General features: G+C 36.8%; 2 protein-coding genes across 5 annotated transcripts; one reads left to right on the top strand and one right to left on the bottom strand.

Moving 5' to 3' along the window:
- The first annotated feature begins 125 nt into the window (after window positions 1–125).
- MTIF2 (mitochondrial translational initiation factor 2) lies at window positions 126–22,402 on the top strand. 3 transcript variants are annotated; one of them, XM_063078193.1, is made up of 15 exons: window positions 126–214; window positions 1,328–1,441; window positions 3,133–3,358; window positions 3,743–3,854; window positions 7,626–7,797; window positions 8,258–8,418; window positions 9,348–9,524; window positions 11,331–11,470; window positions 13,880–14,004; window positions 15,402–15,606; window positions 15,979–16,231; window positions 16,556–16,696; window positions 18,282–18,446; window positions 20,259–20,399; window positions 21,021–22,402. In XM_063078193.1, the coding sequence occupies exons 3-15, from the start codon at window positions 3,140–3,142 to the stop codon at window positions 21,191–21,193; spliced, it is 2,184 nt and encodes a 727-aa protein (XP_062934263.1). In that variant the 5' UTR covers window positions 126–214; window positions 1,328–1,441; window positions 3,133–3,139; the 3' UTR covers window positions 21,194–22,402. The 3 variants fall into 3 exon arrangements, with proteins under 3 accessions (XP_062934263.1, XP_062934265.1, XP_062934264.1); XM_063078194.1 differs by lacking the exon at window positions 126–214 and adding an exon at window positions 610–672; XM_063078195.1 differs by lacking the exons at window positions 13,880–14,004; window positions 15,402–15,606.
- Window positions 22,403–22,410: 8 nt separating this feature from the next.
- RPS27A (ribosomal protein S27a) lies at window positions 22,411–25,184 on the bottom strand. Of its 2 annotated transcripts, XM_063078197.1 has the most exons (5): window positions 25,005–25,184; window positions 24,455–24,509; window positions 23,763–23,848; window positions 23,276–23,407; window positions 22,411–22,599 (listed from the first exon to the last, which is right to left on the bottom strand). In XM_063078197.1, the coding sequence occupies exons 1-5, from the start codon at window positions 25,050–25,052 to the stop codon at window positions 22,450–22,452; spliced, it is 471 nt and encodes a 156-aa protein (XP_062934267.1). In that variant the 5' UTR covers window positions 25,053–25,184; the 3' UTR covers window positions 22,411–22,449. The 2 variants fall into 2 exon arrangements, with proteins under 2 accessions (XP_062934267.1, XP_062934268.1); XM_063078198.1 differs by lacking the exons at window positions 24,455–24,509; window positions 25,005–25,184 and adding an exon at window positions 24,849–24,945.
- Between the last annotated feature and the right edge of the window lie 2,778 nt (window positions 25,185–27,962).

Genomic DNA, 27,962 nt, shown 5'->3' with positions numbered 1-27,962 from the left:
AATTGGGTTTCCGCCGGGGTCACCTCAAATAGCCCCAAACCTGGAGAGGACAGCCACTATTCGGAATTCGGGGAAGAACGACTTCCGGCGGCACCGGAAGCCCGACGGGAACCATTTAGGGGACGGACTGACTGAGCGACAGTTCTCACCGGTCCGGAAGGTGATTTCGGTCGGGACTCAGAATCCAGACCCCTGGGGCCTATGTAGGAGCCCGGTGAGTGGGGTCCCTGAGCCAGGGTCGTCCGGGTGGCGTGCATTGTTCGGCATAAAGTGTCAGTGGCACACATCACACGAATTCATAAACGTTGCGCATTCGGAAGGCTTTCGGAGATGCATCTAATTAATTTCCGCGTACCCCCACGTTAGGCATTCAGGAAAGCGCGTGCACTGTTGTCTCAGAAGCGGCCGGGGGCATTTCTCTCCTGGCGCGCCGCGGCGGGTGCGGTCCCCAGTCTCCCCTGTGCCCAAGTCTTTCTCAGATCCGTGATTTTGCTACAGTGCCTTCTTTTTACCTTTCAGATAAGTTCCAAAGCTTCCAACTCTTACACTCAGACGTTTCCGCTATGGAAACACAACTATGTATTTACAGTATCCTTTTTTTCAGATTCCTTGACAAGACTTCGCTGGGAGTCAGAAAGCCAGAATTCTAGTGCCGACTGCCATTTAGCAGCGGTATGACATTGGAAACGTCTTTTTGATCCTTCCCATTTTGACATTTGGGTTATTGCCTGCGATGTGTCTTTCTAATTCCTACCATAATTACATAATCTGTGTTTTGGTTAATCTACTGAAGGGGCCTTCCTCCCACTCCATTATTCTGTGTCCTTGTCAAATCTGATTTCAGACCCATGTAAAAATAATTTCCTAAGGAATCCTGGGCTTCTTGAGCACTCTACTTCTTAGTCCAAGGGCATTTACATAAATGAGATTTTTTACATGTTCCGTTTTTGAAGTGTTTAATGAGTGTAAATACTTGATTACTGTTGAATAAACTTCTCAATCTTATTGTGTTTATTTCTTTGAAATTAAGTCGGATTTTCTTTTTGCTCTTTACTTGAATAAGTCTTTTAAGGTAAAAAGCTTGCTACGCTAAACACACACACACACCCCTCAGAATTATCCACAAGTAAACAAGATATATGTGAATTTATGAATATTTTAAATTTATAAGCAATGAATCTTCAAAGCATATAAGCCATTACTAAAAAAATTGTACGTGATACAATTTTAAAATAGCTGATGAAAAAGTAGGCATTATTCCATTTTCTCCTCATAGCCTTGTAGTAGGAAGGACAGACATTCAAAATCTATTACTTTCTTTTTACAGAAACCAAGAAAATGAGGACCACAGGTAACAGGTGACTTGCGCAATCACCATGAGACTTGCTGGTATATGTCCAGAGTGAACCAACCAACGTTCTTTTGTTGCCTTTCTAGTCAGGTACTTTCTTTGCTATACTGTGCCTGTTTCAGTTGTCATTTCTTTTTAAAATATTCACTTTTGCTGTATTTACTGTGTCAGGACCATGTTTGGGAAGATTGGTTGAAATGTAACATTTCATTTTTAATTTAATGTTCAGCTATCTAACAAAGCTTTCCTGTCTAGAGCCTCAATTTATCTGGTCATATCAAATAGCTACTACCGTTTCTGAACAATCTTAAATAATATCCAGCAGAAAATATAAATATATAAACATGTTGTGGAAATGCCATATTATGAGAGAAACAGTTAAAAAAATTTTAAGACAATGTAAATAAACACACTGAAGTGTTCCATAATTTTTATTCTTTTATTGTGATGTTGAAGAATAATGTTTAATGATGTAAAACAATATTCACAATATGGTCATTAGTGGAAAAAGTTATAAAATGAAATATAACATGACTTCATTTTTGTAAGTAAAATAGATAAGCACAAAGAAAAAGCCTGAAAAGATACACATTAAAATGTTAACTGAGATTATTTGTGAGTAGTGAGTAAAAGAAAGTCTATTTTAAGAGTCTAAAGCTATATATACTACTTGGAAATTTACTTGCTGTTTAAAAAACACACCTTAAAATGACTTCACAATTTACAGAAAGAATTGTGCATATAATTGCAATGAAAATGCTACCCTAGGTTGTACTCATTCATCTGGTGTGCCTGAGAATCACACCAGCTTTTCCAATATGGAAAGCTTTAAAAACAGTGAACTCTTTGTGGAAAGAACTCTGGCTTATTATACTTTGCATCAACAACATCAGGCACAATACCTGGCATGTGGTACTTAGGATATGTTTCCTAAGGAGAAAACATGTACTTCTTGCATTATTTTAGTTGCTCCTTCCTTAAAAACTGAAAAGCAAAGCTATAGAAATGCAGTCTTGACAGCAGAGGAAATAGAGGACTCTGGGAGGAAAAGAACTATATTACTGATGAGTTCTGTTATAGTTTTCTCTCAATCAACTCTTCTTCCAAGAATAATATTCAAAAGGCATTATTCAATAAATATTGGGTGCCTTCTTCCTACTACAAAGCATCTTTTTTGAGGGGTAGGAAGTGGAGAGGGAAAAGTGCTGAGTTGAAAGACAATTCCAGCTGGAGGAAGCATATGCCAGGATTCAGAGATTATAGGTGAGTCAGAATAACAAAAGCTTGAGAAGTAAGAGTGAGAAGATTGTAAGAGTGTAAGAAAGAAAATGAGAGGTCAGCAGAGGGCAGATAATGAGTCCTTATATAGCATGTTATGAAGTTTTACATTAAATTGGGGATAATGAGGAGCCATTGCAGGATATTTCGCAGAGAGTGATGAGTTCAAATTTGCAGTTTAGAAGAATCACTCTAGCTGTGATTGGGATAGTTGATGTTTCAAGAGTGAAAAAGCCTTTTATAAAGCTGTTTGTTATTATATATCAGTTCTATCTTAGTAGTAACAGTAGTAGTAGTAATAGCTATTATCTAGAGAGTACTTGGTGTAGAATTCCATTTTTCTTACTAGACTGTGAGCTCTTTCAGAGCAGAAACTCAGTTTTACTCATTGTAATAACTCCAGTACCTAGAACAGTGCTTTGCATGTAGTAGATTTCTGATTAATATTTGTTAACTTGATTTGAATATTAACCAAAATATTATTTTAAAATCACTTCTTCTAGGAGAAACATGAACCAGAAACTACTGAAGTTGGAGAACTTGCTGCAGTTTCACACTATTTGTAGGCAGCTACACAGCCTGGGTCAAAGAAGAATGTTAGCACACCGGAGTCATGGGTTTTCATCTGCTTACCTGATGTGGACACCTCAGCTGAAAGCCTGGCCCTGGCAAACAGACATACTCGTAGGGGCTGCTTTATCTCAGTATAGGCTTCTAGTAACAAAGAAGGTAGTTACAGATTACTGTCTGTTATTGTATTATTTCGGCTGAGATGAAAGTGCCTAGAACCATAAGTAGAATCCATTTTGAGTGTTTTGTTATTTACAGAATCTTTATTTACTTATGCTGTACTCCAGGCAATAGATCTTTGTAAGGAAGGGAAGTTCTGGTTAGTTATTTGGTAATGCTGATGAATTTGATTACTTGGAAATCAGTGTATAACAGGAAATTAAGTATTTAGGATTTTTTAGTTTAGTATAAGATTTAACTATTTATGGGAGTGTTTGTTGGTAGAAATAGTGCTGTGATTATGGTAGGTATTCCAGAAAAAAATTAAATTGTCTTTTAAATTTTTTTCTTCCTTTTTCTTTATATGTTCTGACTTTTTAATAGGAAGAAAGACCACAGAAATCTCACTTATCTTCAAAAAAATCTAAAAAGGAGGTACAAGTATGGATTGGAATGACTGTTGAGGAGCTGGCTAGAGCAATGGAAAAAGACGTAGGTAAGCCAGACAGATAATTTTACAAGGAAAAATTTGGGAATGTGGAAAATGTGGAACTGTATTTGCAATGAGATTAAGGCATTCAAGGATGAAAACTAGACTGACACTTTAAAAAGAGGTTATTCCAATATTTTTCACTTTAGGTCACAAATCCTATTTAGTTTCTTGAATCTTTGCCAAATGTAGTTCTCCAAGATTTTGCTTTTAATAAAAGTGGAAAAGATTTTTTTATCTGAATTAATTTTTCTTTATTGGAAATTTTGTGGGCTATTAGAATAAATTCAAAGAATGTTTTTGGACTGATGGACTATTCTTATAGTCATTTACTTTCCCTTTGTTTTTCTGTAATTTTGTAATTTTCTTTTTTCACTCATTTTGACTATATCTGGAAGGCCAGCAGAGAGATATTTATAATAATAACTACAACTTTTAAGAATACCATTTTTATTTATAAATGGAGTGCCCATCATTGTTGTTTTTTTTAATTCCTTCATTGTGCCATTGATATATTACCAATTTTGGTTTGTTGGAACAAAATTTGACTTTTTCTCATAAACTGATATTAAAATTCAGTATATGAGAAATAGCTTATTATTGAAGCAAAACAAAGTGATGAGTAAGTATACTTGTGGAAAAAACAAAAAGCAATAATAACTCACATTTGTTGAGGTGTTAATGTGTAAGAATAATATATGCATTAACTCGTAATTCTCACAATGCCCTAGAGGTAAGTATCCCTATTTACAGGTTGAGAAAGTAAGGCTTAGAGGGATAAATAATTGCCCATGATTTCACAGGTGGTTTGTGGCAGAGCCAGGATTTGAACCTGGATGGTATAGCTTCTGAGCATATGCTCCTATTCAAAGACCAAATTATCTCCCAAGAATTATTTTGTAAATTACAGTAGAGCTAAAACTTTGTTTCCTGCCTGAAAGAGTTACCACTCTTTGTACATATACAGTCTCACAGAGTAGAATATCAGCACACTGTCTTGCATTTTTATAACTTTACAATTGGATTATGTATAACTAGAAAACTTCAAGAGAATAAATGGATATGCCTACATCTCTCAGAATTTTTCTAAGGAAAACTGTATTGAGATGATTAATAATATTGATAATAGACCTGATTTTTAAAACTTTTTATTACTGGCAATTTTCAAACATATGAGAGCAGAAAGAATAGAATAATAAGCTTAGGTGTGTATGTAAGTCATTGACAACAATTATTAATATATCATTTTATGCATAAATACTTCAGTATGTGTCTGTAAAAGATGAGGATTTTTTTTTTTTTACATTACCACACACACAGAGGAATCCATAATCGTAATAATTCCTTTGCATCACCAAATAAATGGAATTAACTAAAATATGAATTTAGTCCCATGGAGCAGTGCTGTTAGCCCCAAACTGATTTGCTATGATTTAAATAAAAGTTATGTTTGAAGATTATTTAATATTATATTCAGATCCCTTCAGAATTAAAGATAGTTTTCATGAGGTAATTATTTTTAACTACTGTATATAAGCAATATGTGTACATTTTATTTTCTCCTCCCTTGGGTCACTTAAAATAGCTTGATGTAATATTTCTAGGTGAAGTGCTTTGGCGCCCTTTTTTTAAATTTTTAAAATTTAAAAATTTTTCCTCTTTCTTCATGAAGCTTTGGGCACTTTTCTGCATATAAATATTTAGTTAAATCTTGGATAAAGATATAATAGTATGTCAATACCATATGCATTTAATATAGGGGGGAAAAAGATTATTCCTGTGTATAAGCTACCTCCCAAAAGTTCAGGATAACATATCGGAAAACTGTAGTAACTGGATTATTAGGGATTTTTAGCATTATTAGAAACAGCATTGTACTCATTATAATTTTTATGTTTTGAAAGAATTTTATAGTTCTCTGAGAGTGTATCTATATAGAAAATTTTAGTTGTATCATTCTTAAAATCTGTTTTCTTGGAAAAGGATGTGGCAGGGAAATAAAAGAAAAAGGGAAGTGACTTCTTGGCATTTTTATGAAGTAGGTTCAGTGGTGTGCTGGGTTTGGCTTGCACCAGTTTGTGAGCCAATTGCTAAGTTATAAGGAATCATGTGAGCTGGTTGTTAAACACAGCCATTTAAAAAATTGAATCATAAACAAAGGTAGTAAAAACTCATCAAAACCTTTCACTTCCTAATTATTTTATTGCATTTTACTGTTATCTATGTTCTTGAGATTATTTATGCATATCATATCTGTATGGAGAACATACTATATAATAGTGTGCTACTGCACATCTCTTCCCATCTCTGCATGCAGTGATTTACGTTGGTAGCTTGAAATCAACCATGGTGGGAGTATTTGTACCATGGAAATTGGGAGATGCTATAAATCAGGGATTTTTTTTTTTGACAGCTTAGTTAAACACCAGCACACCACTGAATAGGATATTGTTTTAATGTAATGTTCTGCTTACCTGAGGATGCTTTTGTTTCATATCTACTCTCTAAATATATACTTATAGGGTGACTAAAAGTCTGGAAACATAAAACTACTTATTTCATTATCATCATAGATACATTTATTTATTATCCATGGGGAAACATGACTGAGATTTTTAAAAAGCACATTAAATAAGATGAAAAACAATATTTCAAGACTTTTTGGACACCTTATATAGACACACAAACAAATTAATAAATTGTAGGTTTGGGTATTCAGAGATCCATACTGTGTATATGTATGTGTGTGTGTGTATGTATATAAGTCGATTCTCATTATTTGTGGATTCTGTATTTGCAAATTTACATATTCCCTACTATGTAGCTCAAAAATCAATACTCAGGACGCTTTTACAGTTATTCTTGGATATGTGCAGAGTGGTGAAAAATGTGTGTTGCCTGATACACATTCCTAACTGAACAAGGTAACATTCTGCCTTCTTTCAGCTCTCCAACTGTAAACAAGCATCCTTTTTGTGGTCTGTTTAGTGCCACATTTTTCACTTTGTGCTTTTTGTTGGTGCTTTCACTTTTAAACTAGCCCTTAAGTGTAGTGCTGAAGTGCTGTCTAGTGTTCATAAGTGCAGGAATGCTGTGATGTGCCTTACAGAGCTACATGTCTAGGTAAGCTTCTTCAGGTATGAGTTAGAGTGCTGTTGGCCATAAGCTCAGTATTAATGAATTAACAATATGATACCTTGTTTGTATTTTTTAAAGTGTCTTCAAATAGAAACACATAAAACAAGATTACGTATTGATCAGTTGCTAAAATATTGTGACTAGAGGCTTTCAGGAACCTCACCCTGTACTTCCCTTTAGAGCAATGGTTCATTATTCACTACTTCAGTATTTGTGATGACTTTATAGAACATAACTATTATGAATAATGAGAATTGACTGTACATACACACACACCTTTGTATGTGCACGCCATATTTGACTACAAGTTTTCAAGGAAATAGACTATGATCAACTTCTAAATACTAAATTTAAACAATATGCAATATAATGTTTTATTGATGATTCAGATGGTTCAGAAGGTACATAAATATTCAAATATTTATGAATATGCAGAAGTGTCAGTTATGTAAATGCATCATATCTTAAAGAATTTTTTTTATTTTCAGCTTCTTTGTGGTTTGTTAACATTAGACAAACAGATAGTTTACATAGTTATTCCTCATTGACTATATTGCTTAAATAGACATTTATTAATAGAGGTCACTTTCTTGAGCATCAAATTCATGATACTAAAAGGTTTTATCTTATTCCTACCAGATTATGTATATGAAGCTTTACTGAACACTGCTATTGACATAGATTCTCTAGAAGCAGATTCACATTTAGATGAAGTTTGGATTAAAGAAGTGATAAAGAAGGCAGGAATGAAGTTAAAATGGAGCAAATTAAAACAGGACAAAGTCAGAGCAAATAAAGACGCTGTAAAAAGGTAAAACTTTATACTGGGAGAGGAAGACCACAGTTTTATTCACACTTTTTAATGGAAAAATTTGCCTTATGATTTCTTTTGTAGTTAAAATGATGTGTGAGTATAGGATAAACTTTTCTTCAAAGTGCTTAAAGCATCAGGAAGTTTATTCAGTTTATTATAAAACTCTAAGGGTTATTTTTCTTAGTTTCCTGAGTGTATACATTGGTCTGAATCTTAAAATTTGATTCAGTTATTCTCATTGTTATGAAGATGCCAACTGTAGGTAGGCAGTCATTAAATATTCTGTCATAAGGCATTATATGTATGTATAGCAGGGGAAAACAGTTATGTTTTAATCAAGGCTGAACGTTGGGTTTTATTGTTAATGATAGCTCAGTGGGATAACTGTGAGCCAATTCACAGGCTACACAGTGTTTCTGATACTTGAGAAATGAAACTCCTTTCCTGTTAATTGTAGGCCCCAGGCAGATCCAGCTTTATTAACCCCAAGGTCCCCAGTTGTTACTATAATGGGCCATGTTGATCATGGGAAAACGACGTTACTTGACAAACTTCGAAAAACTCAAGTGGCAGCAATGGAATTTGGAGGCATCACTCAGCACATTGGGGCCTTTCTTGGTATGAACAGAAATTCGTGCTTGAGAACCCCACTTATTATTTTCCTAAACTAAATGTCATAATATGAAACATACAAATTCAGAGTAAAAGGGAAGGCAAAAGCTTAAAGCCATTGGTTTGATGAAATGTAGAGCAGGTGGTTAATAAAGGTTATTTTGTGCTTTCTATAAGAAGAAAATTACATTATCTTTTTCATTTTAGCTCATTCTTAGTTTAGTTTAATGTGCCTAAAACTTTTCAGTAGTTAATTATATTTATATAACCTCCAGTGCTAGATTTTGATAATGTTGCTAATAATAATTAAATAATAGCTACCATTTACTGAGCACTTAACATGTGCCCAGCATTTTGCTGAGCATCTTATATGCTTTATCTTTTTTATCTTCACAACATCATGAGGTAGGTCTTAATATTCCTACTTACAGATAAGGAGGTTGACTTCTTCAGGTTAAGTAATTTGCCCAAATTACATAACTAGTAAGTGGTAAAGCCAGATTTAAACCTAAGGTTACTGTACTCAAATCCTGAGCTAATAACAGTGTACTAAATTGCCTTTCTGTGGCTCAAGGCTGTTGTGCAGCTATGGTTTGCTAATGTAAAGATAGCTGCCTATACGATTATTAGTCTGTTCTCTTCTCCAGAATAGGTATCAGTTGGTACACTTATGAAAGTAGTTAATGTTGTAGAAGCATGAGGAGTTTTAGTTTGAAATTATTATATGAAAAAAATCCTGAAGGTCTCACTGGTATTTTATCACTTTTCCTTGTGAAATGATGAGCTAGCTGTGTTGTTCTGATTAAGATTAATAGAAGAAATAAAATTATTTTATAAAGAATTATTGATTGGGTTTGATAATGTCACACTCATTTCTTTGTATTAAGGAAGTACATATTTGAGTCCTCGGTGTTCTTGGATTTCTGTTTCCACAGTATCTCTGCCTTCTGGGGAGAAGATAACGTTTCTTGATACTCCAGGACATGCTGCTTTCTCAGCAATGAGAGCCAGAGGTGCTCGGGTCACAGACATTATCATATTGGTTGTAGCTGCAGATGATGGGGTGATGAAACAAACTGTAGAATCTATTCAGCATGCCAAAGATGCTCAAGGTACTGTGTGGCTGACTCACATGTATTAGGAAGGAAGTTGCTTTTTCTTTTTTTTTTAAAGGATCTGCTACATAAAGTCATTGTTCTGGGGCCATTTCTGTGTAGCTCATTTAATATTCACAGCAATCCCAGGATTATTATAAGTCTCAAACATAGTTAAATTGTTTTCCCACAGACGTATAACTAACTAATAGGAAGAGTATAGCAGGATTCAACTTGGGACTTGTGATTACAAGTACAATTCTTCCTCTACTATAACTTTTTCAACTTTTTATCATGGAAAATTTAAACAGATACAGAAGTAAGAATAGAATAATGAACTCCTGTGTACCCTTCCCCTAAATTCATTAGGAGTTGCATAGTGGTGATATTCTGTTAGTCCTTGTTCATTTATCATCAGGAATTCTGCTCTAAAGAGGAACTTTTTCTTCATCTGCTTTAAACAAGTTCTTAATTGATCAGTGGTATAAAATTAAAACTTTTGGAAAATCACTTGACCGTCTTCTTCCTTCTTTCTTTATATAAAAATTGTAATAATAAATACCACACACATGCACACACATGTATTTTGTACATTCTTATTCTGATATGACCGTAGCTACACCTACCCCCACCGAGAAAAATGCACCTGATGGAGTGTGTCATATTCCCCCCAGGTTTGTTGGCAAGAAAAAAAAAAAAAATGAGAATTACTGATCTGGTCCAATTCTTGCATCTTACAACATGAAAACTAAGACCCAGATAGCAGCCGGAGTTCTTCCCAATGACATACAATTATACAGCTAATTTGCAACATATCCACATTTGGAGTCTGTATCTTCGAGCTTCTAGTTTACTCTCCTTCCTTTTTAATTCCTCAAAACTGCCTATGTGTGATGTACTGTGCTCTTAATGATTCCAGGGAATACATGGCAAGAAGAAGAGAGGGATCTCGTAGCAAAGCAGTTGGTTGAGATAGGATACGTTCATTATATCATGCTTTCTGTACTTATTCTCTTGGTCCACATTAAGTTCCAGCTCATCAATATGGAATGTACTTTTTCACAATAGTAAGTTGTGGATTGCAAAACTTTTTTTGTGTCTTCAATTTCTGTTCCTTTGATACCCGAGAAAGTTGCAGAGGTAATGAAACTTAACCAGAGAATTAACTCCTAGAATTTTGTGTAATTTTTCTAGCAAGAGGATATGTCTAGTGATGACAAGTAAATTTTAAGATTATTTGATTCATTCATTAAGTAAATATTTATTGAGAGCCTACTATGTGTTAGTCACTGAGCTAGGTGTATGAATAAAGAGTTGCTATAAATCCTAAGAAAAAAAATTTGCAATGATGATACTTAGTTTCAACCCAAGATGAGATGTTGGGTTTTAACAATGAATTACTGAAGTCTGGAAAGAAGAGGCAAATGACCTAGTGGTATTGAATTAGAATCTTCTCTTGGTTTTTTTTCTGGAGATTATTTCCTGTACAGTTACTGATTTTGCTTTTAGGTTTAAGGACAGGCCTTTCTCTACCCCAAATATTGTTTTTTTTATAATCTTGTGTATCTCTTTTAAATTCAGAGTCTACTGATAATTACAGTTTTAATCTCTTTTATCTGGAATCCTTCTTTACATGTAAAGAGCAGAGTAGGGTGGTGTGACTCTAAAGTGGGTTCTTTAGGCCTTTTGTTAGATAAGTATATCCTTGGAGTACAGAGAAAGCCAAACTAGACTTGTGTCTTTCACTGTGAATACCTGGAATTTCTGGACACTGTGAACACCTGGAAGGTGTTATCATTTGCACTCTTCTTTACTCTTTTTCAGTTCCTATTGTCCTTGCCATAAACAAATGTGACAAAGCTGAGGCTGATCCTGAAAAAGTGAAAAAAGAGCTGCTGGCTTATGATGTGGTTTGTGAAGATTATGGAGGTGATGTTCAAGCAGTGCATGTCTCTGCACTTACGGTAAATGCAGGCATCTCAGAGATGAATGTGCTCAGATGGGAATACTAGACATAATGCACACAGTGTGTCATACATACCTAAAGAACATTTTAACATACATTTATTTTTGTTATTTAAAAAAAAAATTCTCTGGGTTCTAAGCATAGCTGGTATCATTATCCTGGTTTGGCAGAATAGGAATTAGGCTTAGAGAGGTCAGTCACCAGTCCATGGTTACACAGCTGAACAAGGGGGAATCAGGTCTAAACCTAATGCTTTTTTTTATTATGAGATACTTAGAATGAGGAGAATAAATGGTGAATGATGTGGGGATAGGATAACAGTAGGCTAAAGACTGTTTTAAGCAGAAATGAAGTCCACCCCCAAAGTCAGTATCCACCCCAGCATGACCCAGCCACCACCAGAAGGCCCCTGGGCTCCCCGGCCAGAATGAGGGAGTTACCACGGGCCTTGACCATGCCCTCCTTCCCTTTTCCCCCTCCGACTGCTCCACAACAACATTTTAGAATGCAAAAAAAATAATAATAAATAAATTTTTAAAAAAATGAAATCCCGTTGGTAATAAACAATGCTTGTATTTCAGGCCTTTTAGAAGTGAAAAACTGTGGAATGGACCTAAGGACATTTAAGAGAGATTTAAACAAATAAAAATTTCACTAATATAAAGATTAAATATTTTGTCGTTTTTTCACGACCGGCACTCAGCCAGTGAGTGCACCGGTCAGTCCTATATAGGATCCGAACCCGCGGCGGGAGCGTCGCCGCGCTCCCAGCGCAGCACTCTACCAAGTGCGCCACGGGCTCAGCATATAAAGATTAAATATTTGGGTTGATTTTGTTATTGATTGAATTTTCCTATGGATTAATCTTTATAAGTTTTATAATGTTATTTATGATGAATTCCATTTTCTTTTAAATTAACAATTATTCTTTCCTTGGTGGAAGCACCGAGGAAGCTTAGTACTTGCCTCATATCAGCATTTTCCAGTTCTCTTATCCTGCAGAGATTGCTGCTGGTAATAATGTCCTTTTTTGTCCATTGTTACCATATTCCACAGTTTACTCATAATACAGACTTTTCCCCCACTAGTCATTCACTGAAGGGATGGTGCTGTACTTAACCATCTTCATCCAATTAATCATTTCATCCTTACTTCTCCTAAATGTGCTATCTCTAAGATGCTTAGAAACTCTGTCTCCATTAATAGTAAAACTGTACCTCTGAAATTGACAAAATGCTACCTTACTTTATTATCTTTCCACTATACCTCAATTGTTATTGCACTCTGAAAGCTAAATGGCAAGCTTAACTACAGTAAGATTAAAATATTTGAAGACTTAACCACCTTTTCTGCCCAGATACCATCAGATGAGTAGATAGATGTAAAGCTGCATAGGCAAATTTGGAAGCCTGGCAGAGATGATTCCTAGGGAATGGAGGGCATTGGGAGAGAGTGGCAGGGAAGTAAGATAAGGCCTTCTTTTCTAAAAGAGAGAGGACTACTTCATGCAAAGAAACAACCCCAGCTCTGTTCTTTGGAACAGCATTTTGTAAATTGGAATAAATACTAGGAATAAGTGGGTGGGTAAGAAAAGTATTTATTCAATTTTTTAAAAGTTGTCTGTTGTTTTATACTCTTAACAACTGTGAGCAATCTCTTAGCTGACATGGAGAGTGGAAAAATCTCTTGCCCATCAGTTCTAATTTCATCACCAGTTAATCAGCTGTGTGATCCTGGAGCCCCAGAGAGCATAGTAAACATAGATCATTAAAGATAAAAGACTCCTCTAATCTAGCCCCTTCATTTTATGGTTGAAGAAAGGAAATCCAGGAAGATGAAGTAATTTTTCAAGGCTGCATATGTGGATAGTGGCACAAGAGGGCATAGAGCCTGAGTCTAGTCAGTGCTTTTTCTCATTTATTTAATAGGGGTAAAGTAATGCTTGATTTACTTACTTTACAGGATTCTTGAGTGGATCAAAGAAAAGTGAAAGCTTTTCAGTTGGATAGAACTTCAAATGTAAAGTAGCATCATTAAGAAAGTTAGTGAGAGGAAGAATACACTGTCATAGACAGATGGAGGAGAAAGAGAATGAATGAAGCATGTGTTTATGAAAGGGTGTTACCAAGCACCACCAGTGGCCATTCCTTAGAAAAAATAGCCACTTGTTCCTTGCAAGATCTGCCCCTGGGTCACATTTTGTTGTCAATTCCTTCCTTCTTTCCTCCCTCTCACCCTCCCTCTCTTCTTTTCTTTCTGTCTTCCTTAAATTGGGTAATTAATGCTTTTAATGCTTAAGGAGAAAAATATAATATGACTGTCAAGGTTATTTGGCTTTCTGACCCTGATATTTACATTTACAGATAATATTCATTAATGTGTAGTAAAATCTCTGTTGTTGTTAAAGGGTGCTAACCTGATGGCTTTGGCAGAAGCAACAGTTGCTCTTGCAGAAATGTTAGAGTTGAAAGCAGATTCCACTGGTCCAGTGGAAGGAACAGTAATAGAGTCTTTCACAGACAAAGGAAGAGGGTAGGACTGTTAAAATGTTTCTTTTTAATAATTTTGTCCATGGTTTTTGTGACTTCATTGTATAACAGTATATTATTTTTATTGCATGTTATTATTAGTTCATGAACAATATTTTCAAAGCATTTATTTTGAAAAGTATGTTATTGTGCTAACACGCAGAACACAAATACACAGTTATTATTAGTAGACTATCAACTAGCTATATATCTAGTAGTCGTATTAAGTAGTTCAATTTGTTTGACTTTTTTCCCACTGACTTAACTGAATTGATAAAGCCTCGTAGATTAACATAAATTGGAATGAAATACCAATTGTTGCATTTTAGGGTTTCTAAATCTTTAAGACTTGACCTGTTGATATAATAGGTATAGGAAGATCTTTGAAATGGTGTTTTTTTTCCTTGTATTTCCCTATTTATCAGCAAGAGAGGTCTTCTCATTGCTTTATACTCAATTACAACTGTGTGCAATCTCTTAGCTGCCATGGAGAATAAGGTAGAAAGTGGATTAGGATTATGCAAGAACACTGTGCTCCCTGCTTCCTCCCTTCGCATAACCTTACAAGAAATGTATGTGTGTTTTTAAATTATTTTGATAAAAAACACATAACATTAAATTTACCATGTTAACCATTTTTAAGTATACGGTTTAGTAGTGTTATGTATATTCACATTGTTGTGCACCAGATCTCTAGAATTTTTTTACCTTGCAAAACTGAAACTCTATACCCATTAAACACTAATTGTCCATCCCTTATTTCTCCAGCCTTTGGCACTAACTTTCTGTTTTCAGTTTTTATGATTTTGACTCTTTAAATAGTTCACATGAGTAGAATCATACAGTATTTTTCCTTTTGTGACCGATTTATTTCACTTAGCATAATGTCCTAGAGTATCATCCATATTGTAGCATGTGGCAGGATTTCCTTCTTTTTTAAGGCTGCATAATATTTCTTGTGTGTATATGCCACATTTTCTTTGAATGAAATGTCCGTTCATCTGTTGATGGATATTTGGGTTGCTTCCACCTCTTGGCTATTGTGAAGGTATGTTTTTATAGTATGAAAAATTTCTTGAGAAGTTGAGAAGTAGTAGAATTTAGCCTGTGTATACATGTGTTTAGATACATATTTAAACCTCATAAAGATATCTTTGCTCTACTTAATAAAGTACAGTTAGGGCTGGCTGGTTAGCTCACTTACGAGAACATGGTGCTGGTAACACCAGGGTCATGGATTCGGATCCCCCCATAGGCCAGCTGCCTCCCCCCCCCAAAAAAAGGAAAGTACAATTACATCTTGATTACAGTATATATATATACACACACACTTTTATATTATATTTATACACACACACACACACACACACACACACACACACACTTTTATTTTCATTTTAGTCCTGTTACTACAGCTATAATTGAAAGAGGAACTTTGAGAAGAGGCACAGTTTTGGTTGCGGGAAAGAGTTGGGCAAAAGTACGCTTAATGTTTGATGAAAATGGAAAAACAATCAGTGAGGCCTATCCCAGCATGCCAGTGGGAATTACAGGCTGGAGAGACCTTCCTTCTGCAGGAGATGAAATTCTTGAAGTAGAATCTGAGGTACATCAAGCTTAAATCCTATATATCAGATATGATACAATGATTTTAAGTATTAATCTATAGTGTTATACCAAATAAATGTATTAATGTTAACAAATAATCCTAGATTATAAGGGGCTGTGAGGGGACCAGTCTTTCCATTTTAGAATTTGAGTATAGAATAATTTTTTAAAATTTGAGGTAAGATTTTTAAATTATTTCAATTATACACAAAGCTCCCAAATTAAAATTGTACAAGTTTCTTAAAACTTAGAAAATTATTTGTTTCATATGAATTAAGCTAACTTTGTAATGGAGTATAATACAAAGCCTTTAACCTAGCAGTTTTTAATGTCTATTTCACTAAATAATGCCAGTTTTTCCCCTGTAAAGCCAAGGGCACGTGAAGTTGTTGACTGGAGGAAGTATGAGCAAGAACAGGAGAAAAATAAAGTTAATCTGAAAATAATAGAAGAAAAGAGAAAGGAACACCAAGAAGCACATCGGAAAGCCCGTGAGAAGTATGGCACTTTGCACTGGAAGCAGATATCATTTAAAAAGTACCTAGAAAGAAAAGAACAAAAACCATTAAAGCCAAAGGAGAAAATAGAAAGAGATTCAAATGTACTTCCTGTAATTCTTAAAGGTGCCTTTTATAAGATTTTACTTTACAACTTGTCTTTTGAATAAACATGTTTCATTATTCTTGTGATTAGTTTGGGCCCTTAAATTTAAGTGAAAATTATTTCAATATGTTGGGGGATATTTTCTGAGTAGATGTATTTCTTGCTGATTTTGTTGTAAATGTACTTTTGGTTCATTATACTTTATAGTTAAGTAGATATTTATAATGCTAAATCTAAATAAAAGTGGACTTAGTGGTAAATGCCTTTGCTGTATAGATTATTGTCATTTTTGTGCCAGTTAATGCCAGCTCTTACCAACAATTTTAAACTTTTGCTGTTTTTAGGTGATGTTGATGGTTCCATTGAGGCCCTTTTGAATGTTGTGGATAGCTATGATGCTTCGTACGAGTGTGGACTAGAATTAGTACATTTTGGAGTGGGTGATATTAGTGAAAATGATGTTAACCTTGCTGAAACATTTGATGGTAAGGATTCCATTTCCTATTTGTTTAACTGTGTTCTTGGCTTGTCACATCTGACATTAGTTCCCATCAATATCATTCTTCCTACTGTAGTCCAGTCCCAGCTAGCAATTGTGACCAAATGGGTTGTGTTGTATCCCAGCCATAGCTCCACTTGTCTTGGTTGTACTGCAAGTCAGGGGAACTATTTCAAAATGGGGTAGTGTTTCTTAATTTCTTTTTTTTTTTTTAAGCAGCATTACTGTGCCCTCTTCCCACTCTCTAGGTTCCCTACCCAATCCAGGGTTGGTTCTCTGTATCTTTCAGGAATTTAGACTTTTGAATGTTCCTAACACTGTAATCAGCCTATTTAGTACTTTTTTACATCTTTTACTCTGGCTACCTATTTTTGTTAATTGAAACTTTATAAATCATATCTTTTTAGGTCAAACTCTTGTTTTGGCTTTAAATGCCTAAAATACCAGAGGACTGTCTTTATTAGTTAAACTTACACAAAAAGGGGACTCATGACTGTCAGTTCAACTATGTCTAACACCTAGTAAAGCACCAACATTGTTGAGTCATTAATAAATCATTTAGGAAAGAGGTCTTAATAACCTGACCTGATTGGGAAGTAGGTGTCACCTCTACTACTGAAAAGGTATTTTCAGTAATGCTGATTAATTCAAGGTATTTGTTAGACTAGCACTATGCTATGTAGTGTAGACAGTATATTGAATGATTTCTTAATGGTAAGATTGTGTTTTTCTCCTAAGCTGTTTGGGTTAATTTTTTCCATTCATTCTGTTTAAAATCAAGAGTGTTTTGCTTTTGCTTTTTTTCCTCTCAAAGTACTTGCGGTTAAATACATGATTTGTTCTTTGGTAGAATGGTCAGTTCTGTGAAACTTCTTTTGCTTCTTAAAATAACTCTTGAACTTTGTCAGTTAAGTCACTATCTGGGGGCATCATTTGGCTAGATTAACACCTAAGCGTAAACCGCAAAAACTGTAGGCAATAAAATTATAATAATAGAATTGTTATTAAAATAAAGCAATAATATTTCAGTCCTGATCATTTTTTATTTCTCTGGTATAAAAATGAAAGCTTTGTTCAGTATATTGCCTTGTACATTGTGGGCACTTAAAATAATGTTTCTTAGGGCCAACACGTGGCTCACTTGTGGGAGAGTGTGATGCTGATAACACCAAGGCCATGGGTTCGGATCCCTATATAGGGATGGCTGGTTAGCTCACTTGGGAGAGCGTGGTGCTGACACCACCAAGTCAAGGGCTGAGATCCCCTTGCCGATCATCTTTAAAAAATAAATAAATAAATAAATATTTCTTAAATGAATGGATTTAAAATAATAAAGAAATTTTCCTCGTTAAACAATCCACAGTATAATTTATAAAACTTTTTTTACCAATATGAAAATGTACTAGTTTTTGTGAGAAAAACATTGTAGAATTTCTCATCTCCCCTAATTGATATTCCTATTTAATTTACATAAAGGAAATACCTTAGATTTGAGTTTCTTCTTAAAAGATGAATAAATTAATATAATGCAGTGTTTGTACTACTTTTTTGATTGTATTTCTGCTTACCAGGTGTTATATATGGCTTTAATGTGAATGCAGGCGATGTTATCCTGCAGTCAGCTGCCAAAAAAGGAGTAAAAATTAAACTTCACAAAGTCATTTACCGTCTTATTGAAGATTTGCAGGAGGAACTGAGCAGCAGATTGCCCTGCATTGTGGAAGAACACCTAATAGGTGAGTGTTCACTGACTGTCACTTTTAAACAGTCATATCTGAGGTATTGTAAAGAGCACTTGAAATCAAAGTTGAGGGGAAATGTGTTTCACTGTTGAAATACATTTGCTGTTCCAATAGATATCCTGTGTTCTAGAAGAAATGACCACTATGAGAATTCATTGTAACCTCCAATGTATTATAAACACCTGCCTTGTGCAACACATTGTGCTTAGGCCCTGACAACACAAAGGCAAATAAGGCCTGAGAACTTGCCCTCAAGTTTAGATGAGAACTAATTGTTATACAAATTAGACTCGGATGGGAGGCTTAACAGTGTCATGGGAGGAGCCATTGATTTTATCTTGAGGCTGGCAGAGAAATCCACTCTGGGATGAAAATTTACACTTAAGTATTAAATTTTAAAATATTCTTTCTAGCATATCCTTTGTCCAGATTAAAGGCTAAATTTATTTGAAATGATTGTATTGCATTATCTGTTCATTTTCCTCCCCTCATTTGATAATAATTTTTTAAATTTCCAGAAAAATTTCTAGAAAAATAAAAGAAACCACCCAATTCACCAATTGTTACATTTTGCCTTATTTGCCTTATTCCCCTGTCCTTCCATACACACACTCAGCTGATTATTTTTTCCCTGGACCTTTGAGAGTAAGTTTGAGATATTGTATCCATTTGCCTTGTATGTACATTTGTTAAGGACAAGGATGTTATCCACAGAATGATCAAACTCAGAAAATTTAAGATTTACACACTCTTATCTAATCCATAGTCCATATTCAAATTTTGTCCATGTGCCAACAATGTACTTTATAGGTATACATATTTTCCTCTAGTCCAGGATCATAGATATATTTAGTTGTCATGTCTCTTTAGTCTCATTTAACCTGGAATAGTTCTTCAATCTTTGGGGTTTTTTGACCTTGACATTTTTGAAGCATATGTAGGCCAGCAACTTTGTAGAATGTACCTTAATTTGGATTTGTCTGTTGTTTCCTCATGATGAGATTTGGTTTTGCATTTTTGGTCCACATAAAGATTTATTATTTTCTGACCTGCTAAACATGATCATACAGAGATTTTTATGTTATTGTGCTGAGAGCAATTTGGGAAACTATGAGCCATATATGATGGTTTCTAGGAGTGAGCAAGCATACCAGTCAAATAATACTAACAAATAACACAGGTCAAATAACACCTTAGAAAATTGTGGTACATTATAGTGTGATATCATTTCATTATTGGAATTTGTTTTAATTTTCAGTCAGTGAAAAAACTTACTCACAGAATTAGTACTCTTAAGTGTATATAAATTACCAGTGGTGAGATTAAAAATAAATCAGGTGGGCCGGCCCTGTGGCTCACTCCAGAGAGTGCCCAGTGCCGAGGCCACGGGTTCAGATCCTATATAGGGATGGCAGGTGTGCTCACTGGCTGAGCGTGGTGTGGACCACACCGTGCCAAGGGTAATGACCCCCTTACTGGTCAGAGAAAAAAAATAAAAATAAAAATAAAAATAAAAATAAATCAAGTACCGATAGATGATATACTCTAGAAAATATGTCAAAGGAAAACTGAAAACTAGGTTTTCATAGCACACAGGAATACCCAAGGATTTCCAGGTGTTTTTATTGCTAATATTGATCAGGGAAAATAAAGGTGGTGGAGTAAGAGAAACCAGAACTTTGTATTTTTTGTATGAGTTTATATTTTTCTCACATCTTTAATTCTTACTTGCACTGCAGAATGTTAGGAATTATGTATTTCTCAGAATCTTTAGTTTTTTGTACATTAATGTTCTTCTTCCTAAAGGTGAGGCTTCTATACTAGCTACCTTCTCTATAACAGAAGGGAAGAAAAAAGTTCCCGTGGCTGGCTGCAGAGTCCTAAAGGGACAGTTAGAAAAACAAAAAAAATTTAAATTAATCCGTAATGGACATATTATATGGAAGGGTAAGCAACTTCAAAATCTGTTTCTATAATGTCATATCTAGTCACCAAAACTTGTTGATTGTGTAAGCATCTGGAATCTGTTTGTCTTTCATTCCCGTAATCTTAGCTCAGGCCATTTCTTAGTGCTGTTAAAAGGCATAACTGGTCTATAGTTGATGGGCTCCCTCCCTACTAGTTCTCATGACTCTTCCAGGATTGTCAATCCCTAAGTCTGGTTTTCTAAGCTTTTAAAAATTGGTCCCAAACCACCTTTCGAATTAAATCTCCTACACTTAATCTATACCATTATACTTCCTTACTCTTATCCTTTAGTTTTTGTCTGCCTTGTCTTTTATCTTGCTTTTTCCCATTCAAGTCCTGAGTACAATTCTGTCCTCTACATAAAATCTTAATTCACCTCTGAAATGGGAGATTTAGGATCTTTTGCTACAAGTCAAATCCTGTTTACAGCAAACTTCATTTCTTTTAGTTTTCCCTGGTATTTAGTTTCATTATTTAACATGACAGGACTGTAAAATTTTTAAGAATTTCAGTGTAATTTTCTTTGTAATACTGGAATACATAGCATTTAGTATGTACTCATTTGTTGAATATACTAACCTTAAGTTTATTTTTTTTAAGGCTCATTAATTGCAATGAAACACCATAAAGAGGACATTTCAGTCATCAAAACTGGAATGGATTGTGGTCTCAGTTTAGATGAAGAAAAGATAGAATTTAAGGTGGGAGATGAAATTGTTTGTTATGAAGAAAAGGAAGTTCCAGCAAAGACTTCTTGGGACCCAGGATTTTAAAATTAGAAACATAAATGACTAAATGTTTTGCTTTATTATACAGCAACTGGTTTTGATTTATTGAAGGTAAAAATTCACCACTACGGGTCAAAAAGTACCTGAATTGTTCTATCAAGGGTTTCTATGCATTAGAATAACTGTCAAAGGGCCAGCCCATGGCTCATTTGGGAGAGTGTGGTGCTGATAACACCAAGGCCATGGGTTCAGATCCCTATATAGGGATGGCCGGTTAGCTCACTTGGGAGAGCTTGGTGCTGACACCACCAAGTCAAGGGTTAAGATCCCCTTACCTGTCATCTTTTAAGGAAAAAAAAAAAAAAAGAATAAACTGTCAAATTCTACCGAAACAGTAACTCTTATTTAAGGGTGCCTCCAACTAGAAATCCTGTAGTGGAAAAGACCAGGAATATGGTAAAAGGGAATTGTTAATTATTAGCTTATCACTGAATGTAATAATCCAAGTTTAAATAACTTCCTTTATGTGTATGCTTTAGTTAAGAGTGGTATCAAGCAAACCAGTCCTCCCTGAATTGAGCTTCATGGGCAAAAGTACCAATCAAGTACTGCTTGAAATTGTCTTATTTTTCAGAGTTAACAGTACTAATAATCCTTCCTTTATAGGAATTTACTCTGAATACAACATTAAAGTTTAAATATCCAAGAGTTCATACTCAACTTTGTACTGTAAAGCACATTCCCTCGTACTGCAGACAGCAAACATCCCACTGAAACCATCCAGGGAATCAGGATGTATTTTTGAATTGGCAACTTAAACTTAGGCTTTAAATTTCCTGTGACTGGGGTTTGGGGTGACGTGTGAAGCAGGCACTCCTGGCAAAAAAGGGGCTAGAGGTGAGGGATGATGTCCATCCTATCAAGCATAGTATAGCCTCCACAACAAAGAATTAACTGGCCCAAAATGTCTATTGTGCTGAAGGAACTGACAGAAATACAAACTGAGCTGACATGAAAACACAACATAATTCTTCTGTCCAAGTATAGGCAGTTTAAGACATTATTATGAAGTGAAAATATCAAGACCTTTCCAAGTAGTTGGCACCTTTCCAAGTAGTTGGCACTTGGCAGGTACCCAGAACCACTGGGTCACACAATCCCCAAAAGCAACATTTACATGATGGCACTATCAAAGGAAATGGTGTGACCATCAATTTGCCACTCAAAAACTATTCTTTAAATCACAGCAATAAATTCAACAATTAAAAGTTAGTTCATGTCTTTTATTAACTCATACACAATTACTTATCTTCTGGTTTGTTGAAGCAATAAGTCAGACAACATTTGCCACAATAATGTCTGTCAAAGTGGCTGGCCATAAAAACTCCAGCACCACATTCGTCTGAAGGACACTCCCGACGAAGGCGACTAATTTTGCCATTCTCATCCACCTGAAAGTACAAACAGCAGAAAGGTAATTTTATAACATATTATCAAATCTAATTTAAGAGATTAAGAATACTATACCTTTTAACCACACAATACTAGTAGCCTTTAGTACTTATAAAACAAAGCACCCCAAATTTTCATCAGTAATTACTACTCACAGAAAAGTTCAGAAGTGTTGGGACTTTTGTACATTAAATTCCAGCTCTGCAAGATGAAGCTAAGACCTGAATCCAGATCTGACTTCAAACTCAGAACCCTACTTTGGAACAAGCAGCTAAAGGTAAACCCCATTATTTAAATTCTTTCAAATAACCAAACAGGGAAGAAAAAAACAAACAAACAAACACAGGAACTTTGAAATTCTCAGTTCCATGGGCCAACCCTGTGGCGCACTCGGGAGAGTGCGGCACTGGGAGTGCAGCGACGCTCTCGCTGCGGGTTCGGATCCTATATAGGAATGGCCGGTGCGCTCACTGGCTGAGTACCAGTCACGAAAAAGACAAAAAAAAAAAAAAAAAAAGAAATTCTCAGTTCCAGAATACCTTGTTTAAACCCAAAGTAGGTAATACTGAATATTCAAGTCCAGTTACTTCATAAGAAAACACTGATAAGTTACTAAGAAGATTAAGTTTCCAAATAAATCATGACTTTATAGTCTGTTACCTTAAACTGGCTCACCTTATAGTATTTCAAAACAGCCAGCTTAACCTTCTTTCTCTTATGCTTATTCTTCTTGGGAGTGGTGTAAGACTTCTTCTTCCTTTTCTTAGCACCACCACGAAGTCTCAATACAAGATGAAGAGTTGACTCCTGTTAATGGAACAGAGGATGAAACAGGTTTCCATGCTGCATTAAGAACAGACAACATCATGAATCTTCTAATTAAATGCCAAAGGAGTCCACAATAAAACCTGTGAGGGAGTCTGCCCCCTCCTCAAAGTTTCTGATTCTTAATATTAATTTATAGGGAGATGAAAGAACACTTAATTTCATCATGGGATGCAACTTGCAAAATCCAGAACATGAGAAACTATAGCAGTGCATCTCAGATGTTAGTGTAGGAGTCACCTGGGAATCTATGGCTTATCTAATGCTTTTCTCCCCACTTTTGTTTCAACATTTCTGAAATAAGACTTTTAAGGGGCTGCTCTTTCCCCAAACAGACCTTCTGAATGTTATAATCAGACAAAGTACGTCCATCTTCCAGTTGCTTACCAGCAAAGATCAGTCTTTGCTGATCAGGAGGAATTCCTAATGAAAAACAAAAACAAAAAAACAAACAATAAGTGAAGTCACAGCAGAACAAGCGTATCTGCTCCAGATTTATAAATAATCCTGAATTAAAAGGTACTAATGGCTCACTGCGTTGTTGCTAAATGTTTACATGTTTCACCCCATTTAATCTTAATGACAATACATGTTAATATAGTAATTCACTTTACAGATTAGCAAACAGGTACAAATAACGTATCCAAATTCACACGTGTGTAGTGCACAGCAGGTATTCCAATCTAGGCAGCCTGACTCCATGCTCATAAACATTTGTTTATTGTGTTATTCCAAAAGTATTTCTTTGTTGGGCCGGCCCGTGGCTCACTTGGTAGAGTGCGGTGCTGATAACACCAAGGCCACGGGTTCGGATCCTATATAGGGATGGCCGGTTTGCTCACTGGCTGAGCGTGGTGCTGACAACACCAAGCCAAGGGTTGAGATCCCCTTACTGGTCATCTTTAAAAAAAAAAAAAAGTATCTTTGTTAATCTGACCTCTTCCAACCCAACGAAAGCAACAGACCCAGTACCTATAGGTAGGCTGGCGTCTCCATGGGTTAACTCCAGAACTACAAAATATTACTTGCCTTCCTTATCCTGGATCTTGGCCTTTACATTTTCTATTGTATCCGAGGGTTCAACCTATGAGTTTTAAAATCGCAGTATACTGGTTACTTGATAAGAAACAAGAATGGATACATTTAACTCAATTTGACAATTACCACAGGACTGAACCAGGTGGGAGGGCTGAAGCCTACCCAATAGAGCTGATCGCCCACCCTGTGGTCGACCTCCGAGGACTGCTACCGGCGAGCACACTTGCTCTCCCCAGCCTAGGGCGGGCGGCGGCTGCTGGGCCACACGTGCTCACGCCCTCCGGTGAGGAGCCTCTCCTTCCCCACTGCGGGTCCCTGCTTTGGCTAACTGGCCAGAAACACACGAGAAGTGACAGACCCAGCCTTTGGGCACCGGAAAACGAACCTAAACCCTTGCTCAGCACACTACCCTGAACTGAGGGCCAGGATTCAGAAGCCAAATTCGGATGCATGTTCTAGGGCTTGGAAAGCACTGCCGGTCTCAAAAGCCACCTCCGGACCTTAATCAGGCCTTGGCTTCCTCGCACCACCTGGCCCGTACCTCGAGAGTGATGGTCTTCCCCGTAAGGGTTTTTACGAAAATCTGCATCTCGGTGGCAGTTCCACCTGAGGTTGCGGGAAAGAACGAAACGGGTTAGTCCTGGGGACACAAGAGAGGGCGACGCATAGGTCGCCGGCCGGAGAGCGGCCAGAAAGCACACACTCACCACAGATGGCGGATCGGAAAGGAAGAGCACCGCCCCGGCCCACGGGGTTTCCCGGCGCCCCCGCCGAAGGTCCCACCCCCTAGGCAACCACAGCAAATGCCTGACTGCAATTATCGCGGCTGTCTAACCCAGTGCCGGACTGGGTCCCGAACGCTAGTTCTCTCCCTAGGCTGGGCTGGTTTCTTGTTTTCGTCTTTAGAATGAATGCTGTCGAAGTGGTAGATTTAAAGAACATAAAAATGTTTTTAAAAGGCTTTTCCCATACAGTCGATGTGGTTAAGAGGGTCTGTAAAAGTGGCGGTTCAGTGGGCACCCTTGTGGAAAAAGGAGGAAATGGAACTGTATTCTGGGAGTTGTAGCTTTCCACGGCTTCCCCCCCCCCTTTTTTTTAAAACCTGGAACTACTTTTTTTTTTTTTTTTTTTTTTTAGATGACGGGTAAGGGGATCTTAACCCTTGACTTGGTGTTGTCAGCACCACGCTCAGCCAGTGAGCGAACCGGCCATCCGTATATGGGATCCGAACCTGGGGCCTCGGTGTTATCAGCACCTCACTCTCCCGAGTGAGCCACAGGCCGGCCCTAAACCTGGAACTACTTGTCCCAAGATGCAGTTCTACACCCCCAGTTGCCTAGTTACTATCTCTAAGCACTGGAGTCGATATTTGGAGGAAGGGATGCAGGTGAGGACGGGAGGAAGTATAAGGCAGAGTAATGGTTTGGGGGAGGAGGACGGGTGGTAATAACTAGGAGGAAAGGTTAAGGGGCAGGAAAGTGTCGTTCATCACGTGCAGCGGCGATGAGGGGCATGGGATCAGCGACCTATCAGACAGTCGCTCCCAGAGAATCCCAGGGAAGGGAATCCTTGAGGGGCCTGGTGTGTCACTCTTTGGTGTGAAAAGGTTTATGTTGAAAATCTCAGAAGTTTTCAAATTTTGGAATGAATCTATACGGGAAGGAATCCTGCAGAGTGGTTGGTTAGTTGTAGAATTTCCAGGTTTGAAGATTGGGAGCGTTGGTGAAGGTCCTGAGAGGAAGTTTTTTTAAGTATGTGTAGGGTGATCTCGCGGTAGGCAGGCCTATTAGAAGCAAGTTACGCCCTTTCCCTGTCCTTTTGCCACTCCAGAAACCAGAGTTCTTTTTAATGTTCCCTCTTAATGTTTTCTCTATTTATCTCTCCATTCCCTGCACTCTTCGTCCACATCCCCAAATTCAAGCCTCCTTAATTTTCTCCCGGAGGGGTTGAGTACCTAACTCCTTAGGTGTCTCCAGTCTATCCCCTTTTCCAACCCACCTTCACTGTTGCCTCCAGAATATCATTCTACAAAGTAAAAATGATTGTGTCATTATTCTACTTCAAATACTTCACCTTCGGGATAAAATGCTAAATTCCTTAGTATGACATTCAGCCTCTACCTTCCCTACAGCCTAATCTGCTAAACCTATTACACTGCCAATTAGTCTCCACCTTTAGAGCAAAACTTCTTAAAAACCAAGGGCTAGGGCTCAATCCCTGTACTGGCCAGTTACCTCCCACCCCCACAAAAAGAGTTTTTTATACTCATTCTCCCTACTCTTGCCCTTTCATTGACTGAACCCACTCCTGTCGGGCTTTCTTCACCAACAATCCGGCAGAATAGCTCTTGTTATAGTCACAAGACCTCCATGTTGCTGAATTCAATGGTCATTTTATCTTGTTTGATTTGTCAGCAGCATTTGACACAGTTGATCACTCCCTCCCTCTCTGAAACACTTTCTTCACCTGAATTTCAGGATACCTCTTTCATTTCTATACCCTGGATGTTCTTTTCCAGGCTCTTTTGCTGCTTCCTCTTGATCTACCAGATCTCTAAACTTGGAGTGCCCCCAAGGCTCAGTCCTTGCCTGGACCTCTGCTTTGTTTACATTTCTTAGGTTATCTCATTCTATCTAATGACTTTTAAATACTATTTATATGCAGATGACTCGTAAATTATCTGTCACTAAGGTTACTTACCTGAACTTCAATTCACATATCCAGCTGTCTGCTGAACGTTTTTTTTTGTTTGTTTGTTTTTTTCAAAGATGACCGGTAAGGGGATCTTAACCCTTGACTTGGTGCTGTCAGCACCACACTCTCCCAAGTTAGCTAACCAGCCATCCCTACGTAAGGATCTGTATTGGTCTGTTTGTGTTGGTATAACAGAATACCTGAAACTGGGTAATTTATAAAGAACAGAGGTTTATTTGGCTTACGATTCTGGGACAGCTGCATCTGGCACGGGCCTCAAGCTGCTTCTACGCGTGGCGGAAAGTGGCAGGTACAAGCAGATCACATGGCGAGAGAGAGCAAGAGAGAGGAAGCAAGAGAGGGAGAAAGGAGGTGCCAGGGTCTTTTTAAACAACCAGCTCTCGTCGGAATTAATAGAGCGAGAACTCACTCATTACTTTCCCCTCCCCCAGGGAGAGCATTAATCCATTCACGAGGGATCCAGCCCCATGACTCAATGTTTCCAACACTGCCACATTGGGGATCAAATTTCCACATGAGTTTTGGTGGGGATGACACATCCAAACTCCATCATTCTGCCCCTGGGCCCCCAAAACTCATGTTCCTCTCACATACAAAATATAATCATTCCATCCCAACAGTCCCAAAAGTCTTAGCTTGCTCCAGCACAAACTTAAAAGTCCAAAGTCCAAAGTCTCATCTGAGACCAAAAGCAAAAGTCCTTCCAACTGTGAACTTGTAAAAACAAAACCAAATTTATCTACTTCCAAGATACAATGGTGGAACACACATTGGGTACACATTC

The sequence above is a fragment of the Cynocephalus volans genome, chromosome 14, assembly GCF_027409185.1.
Source record: "Cynocephalus volans isolate mCynVol1 chromosome 14, mCynVol1.pri, whole genome shotgun sequence".
Lineage (NCBI taxonomy): Eukaryota > Metazoa > Chordata > Mammalia > Dermoptera > Cynocephalidae > Cynocephalus > Cynocephalus volans.
The sequence above is the reverse complement of the archived record's forward strand: the minus strand, read 5'-3'. Positions and strand labels throughout refer to the sequence as shown.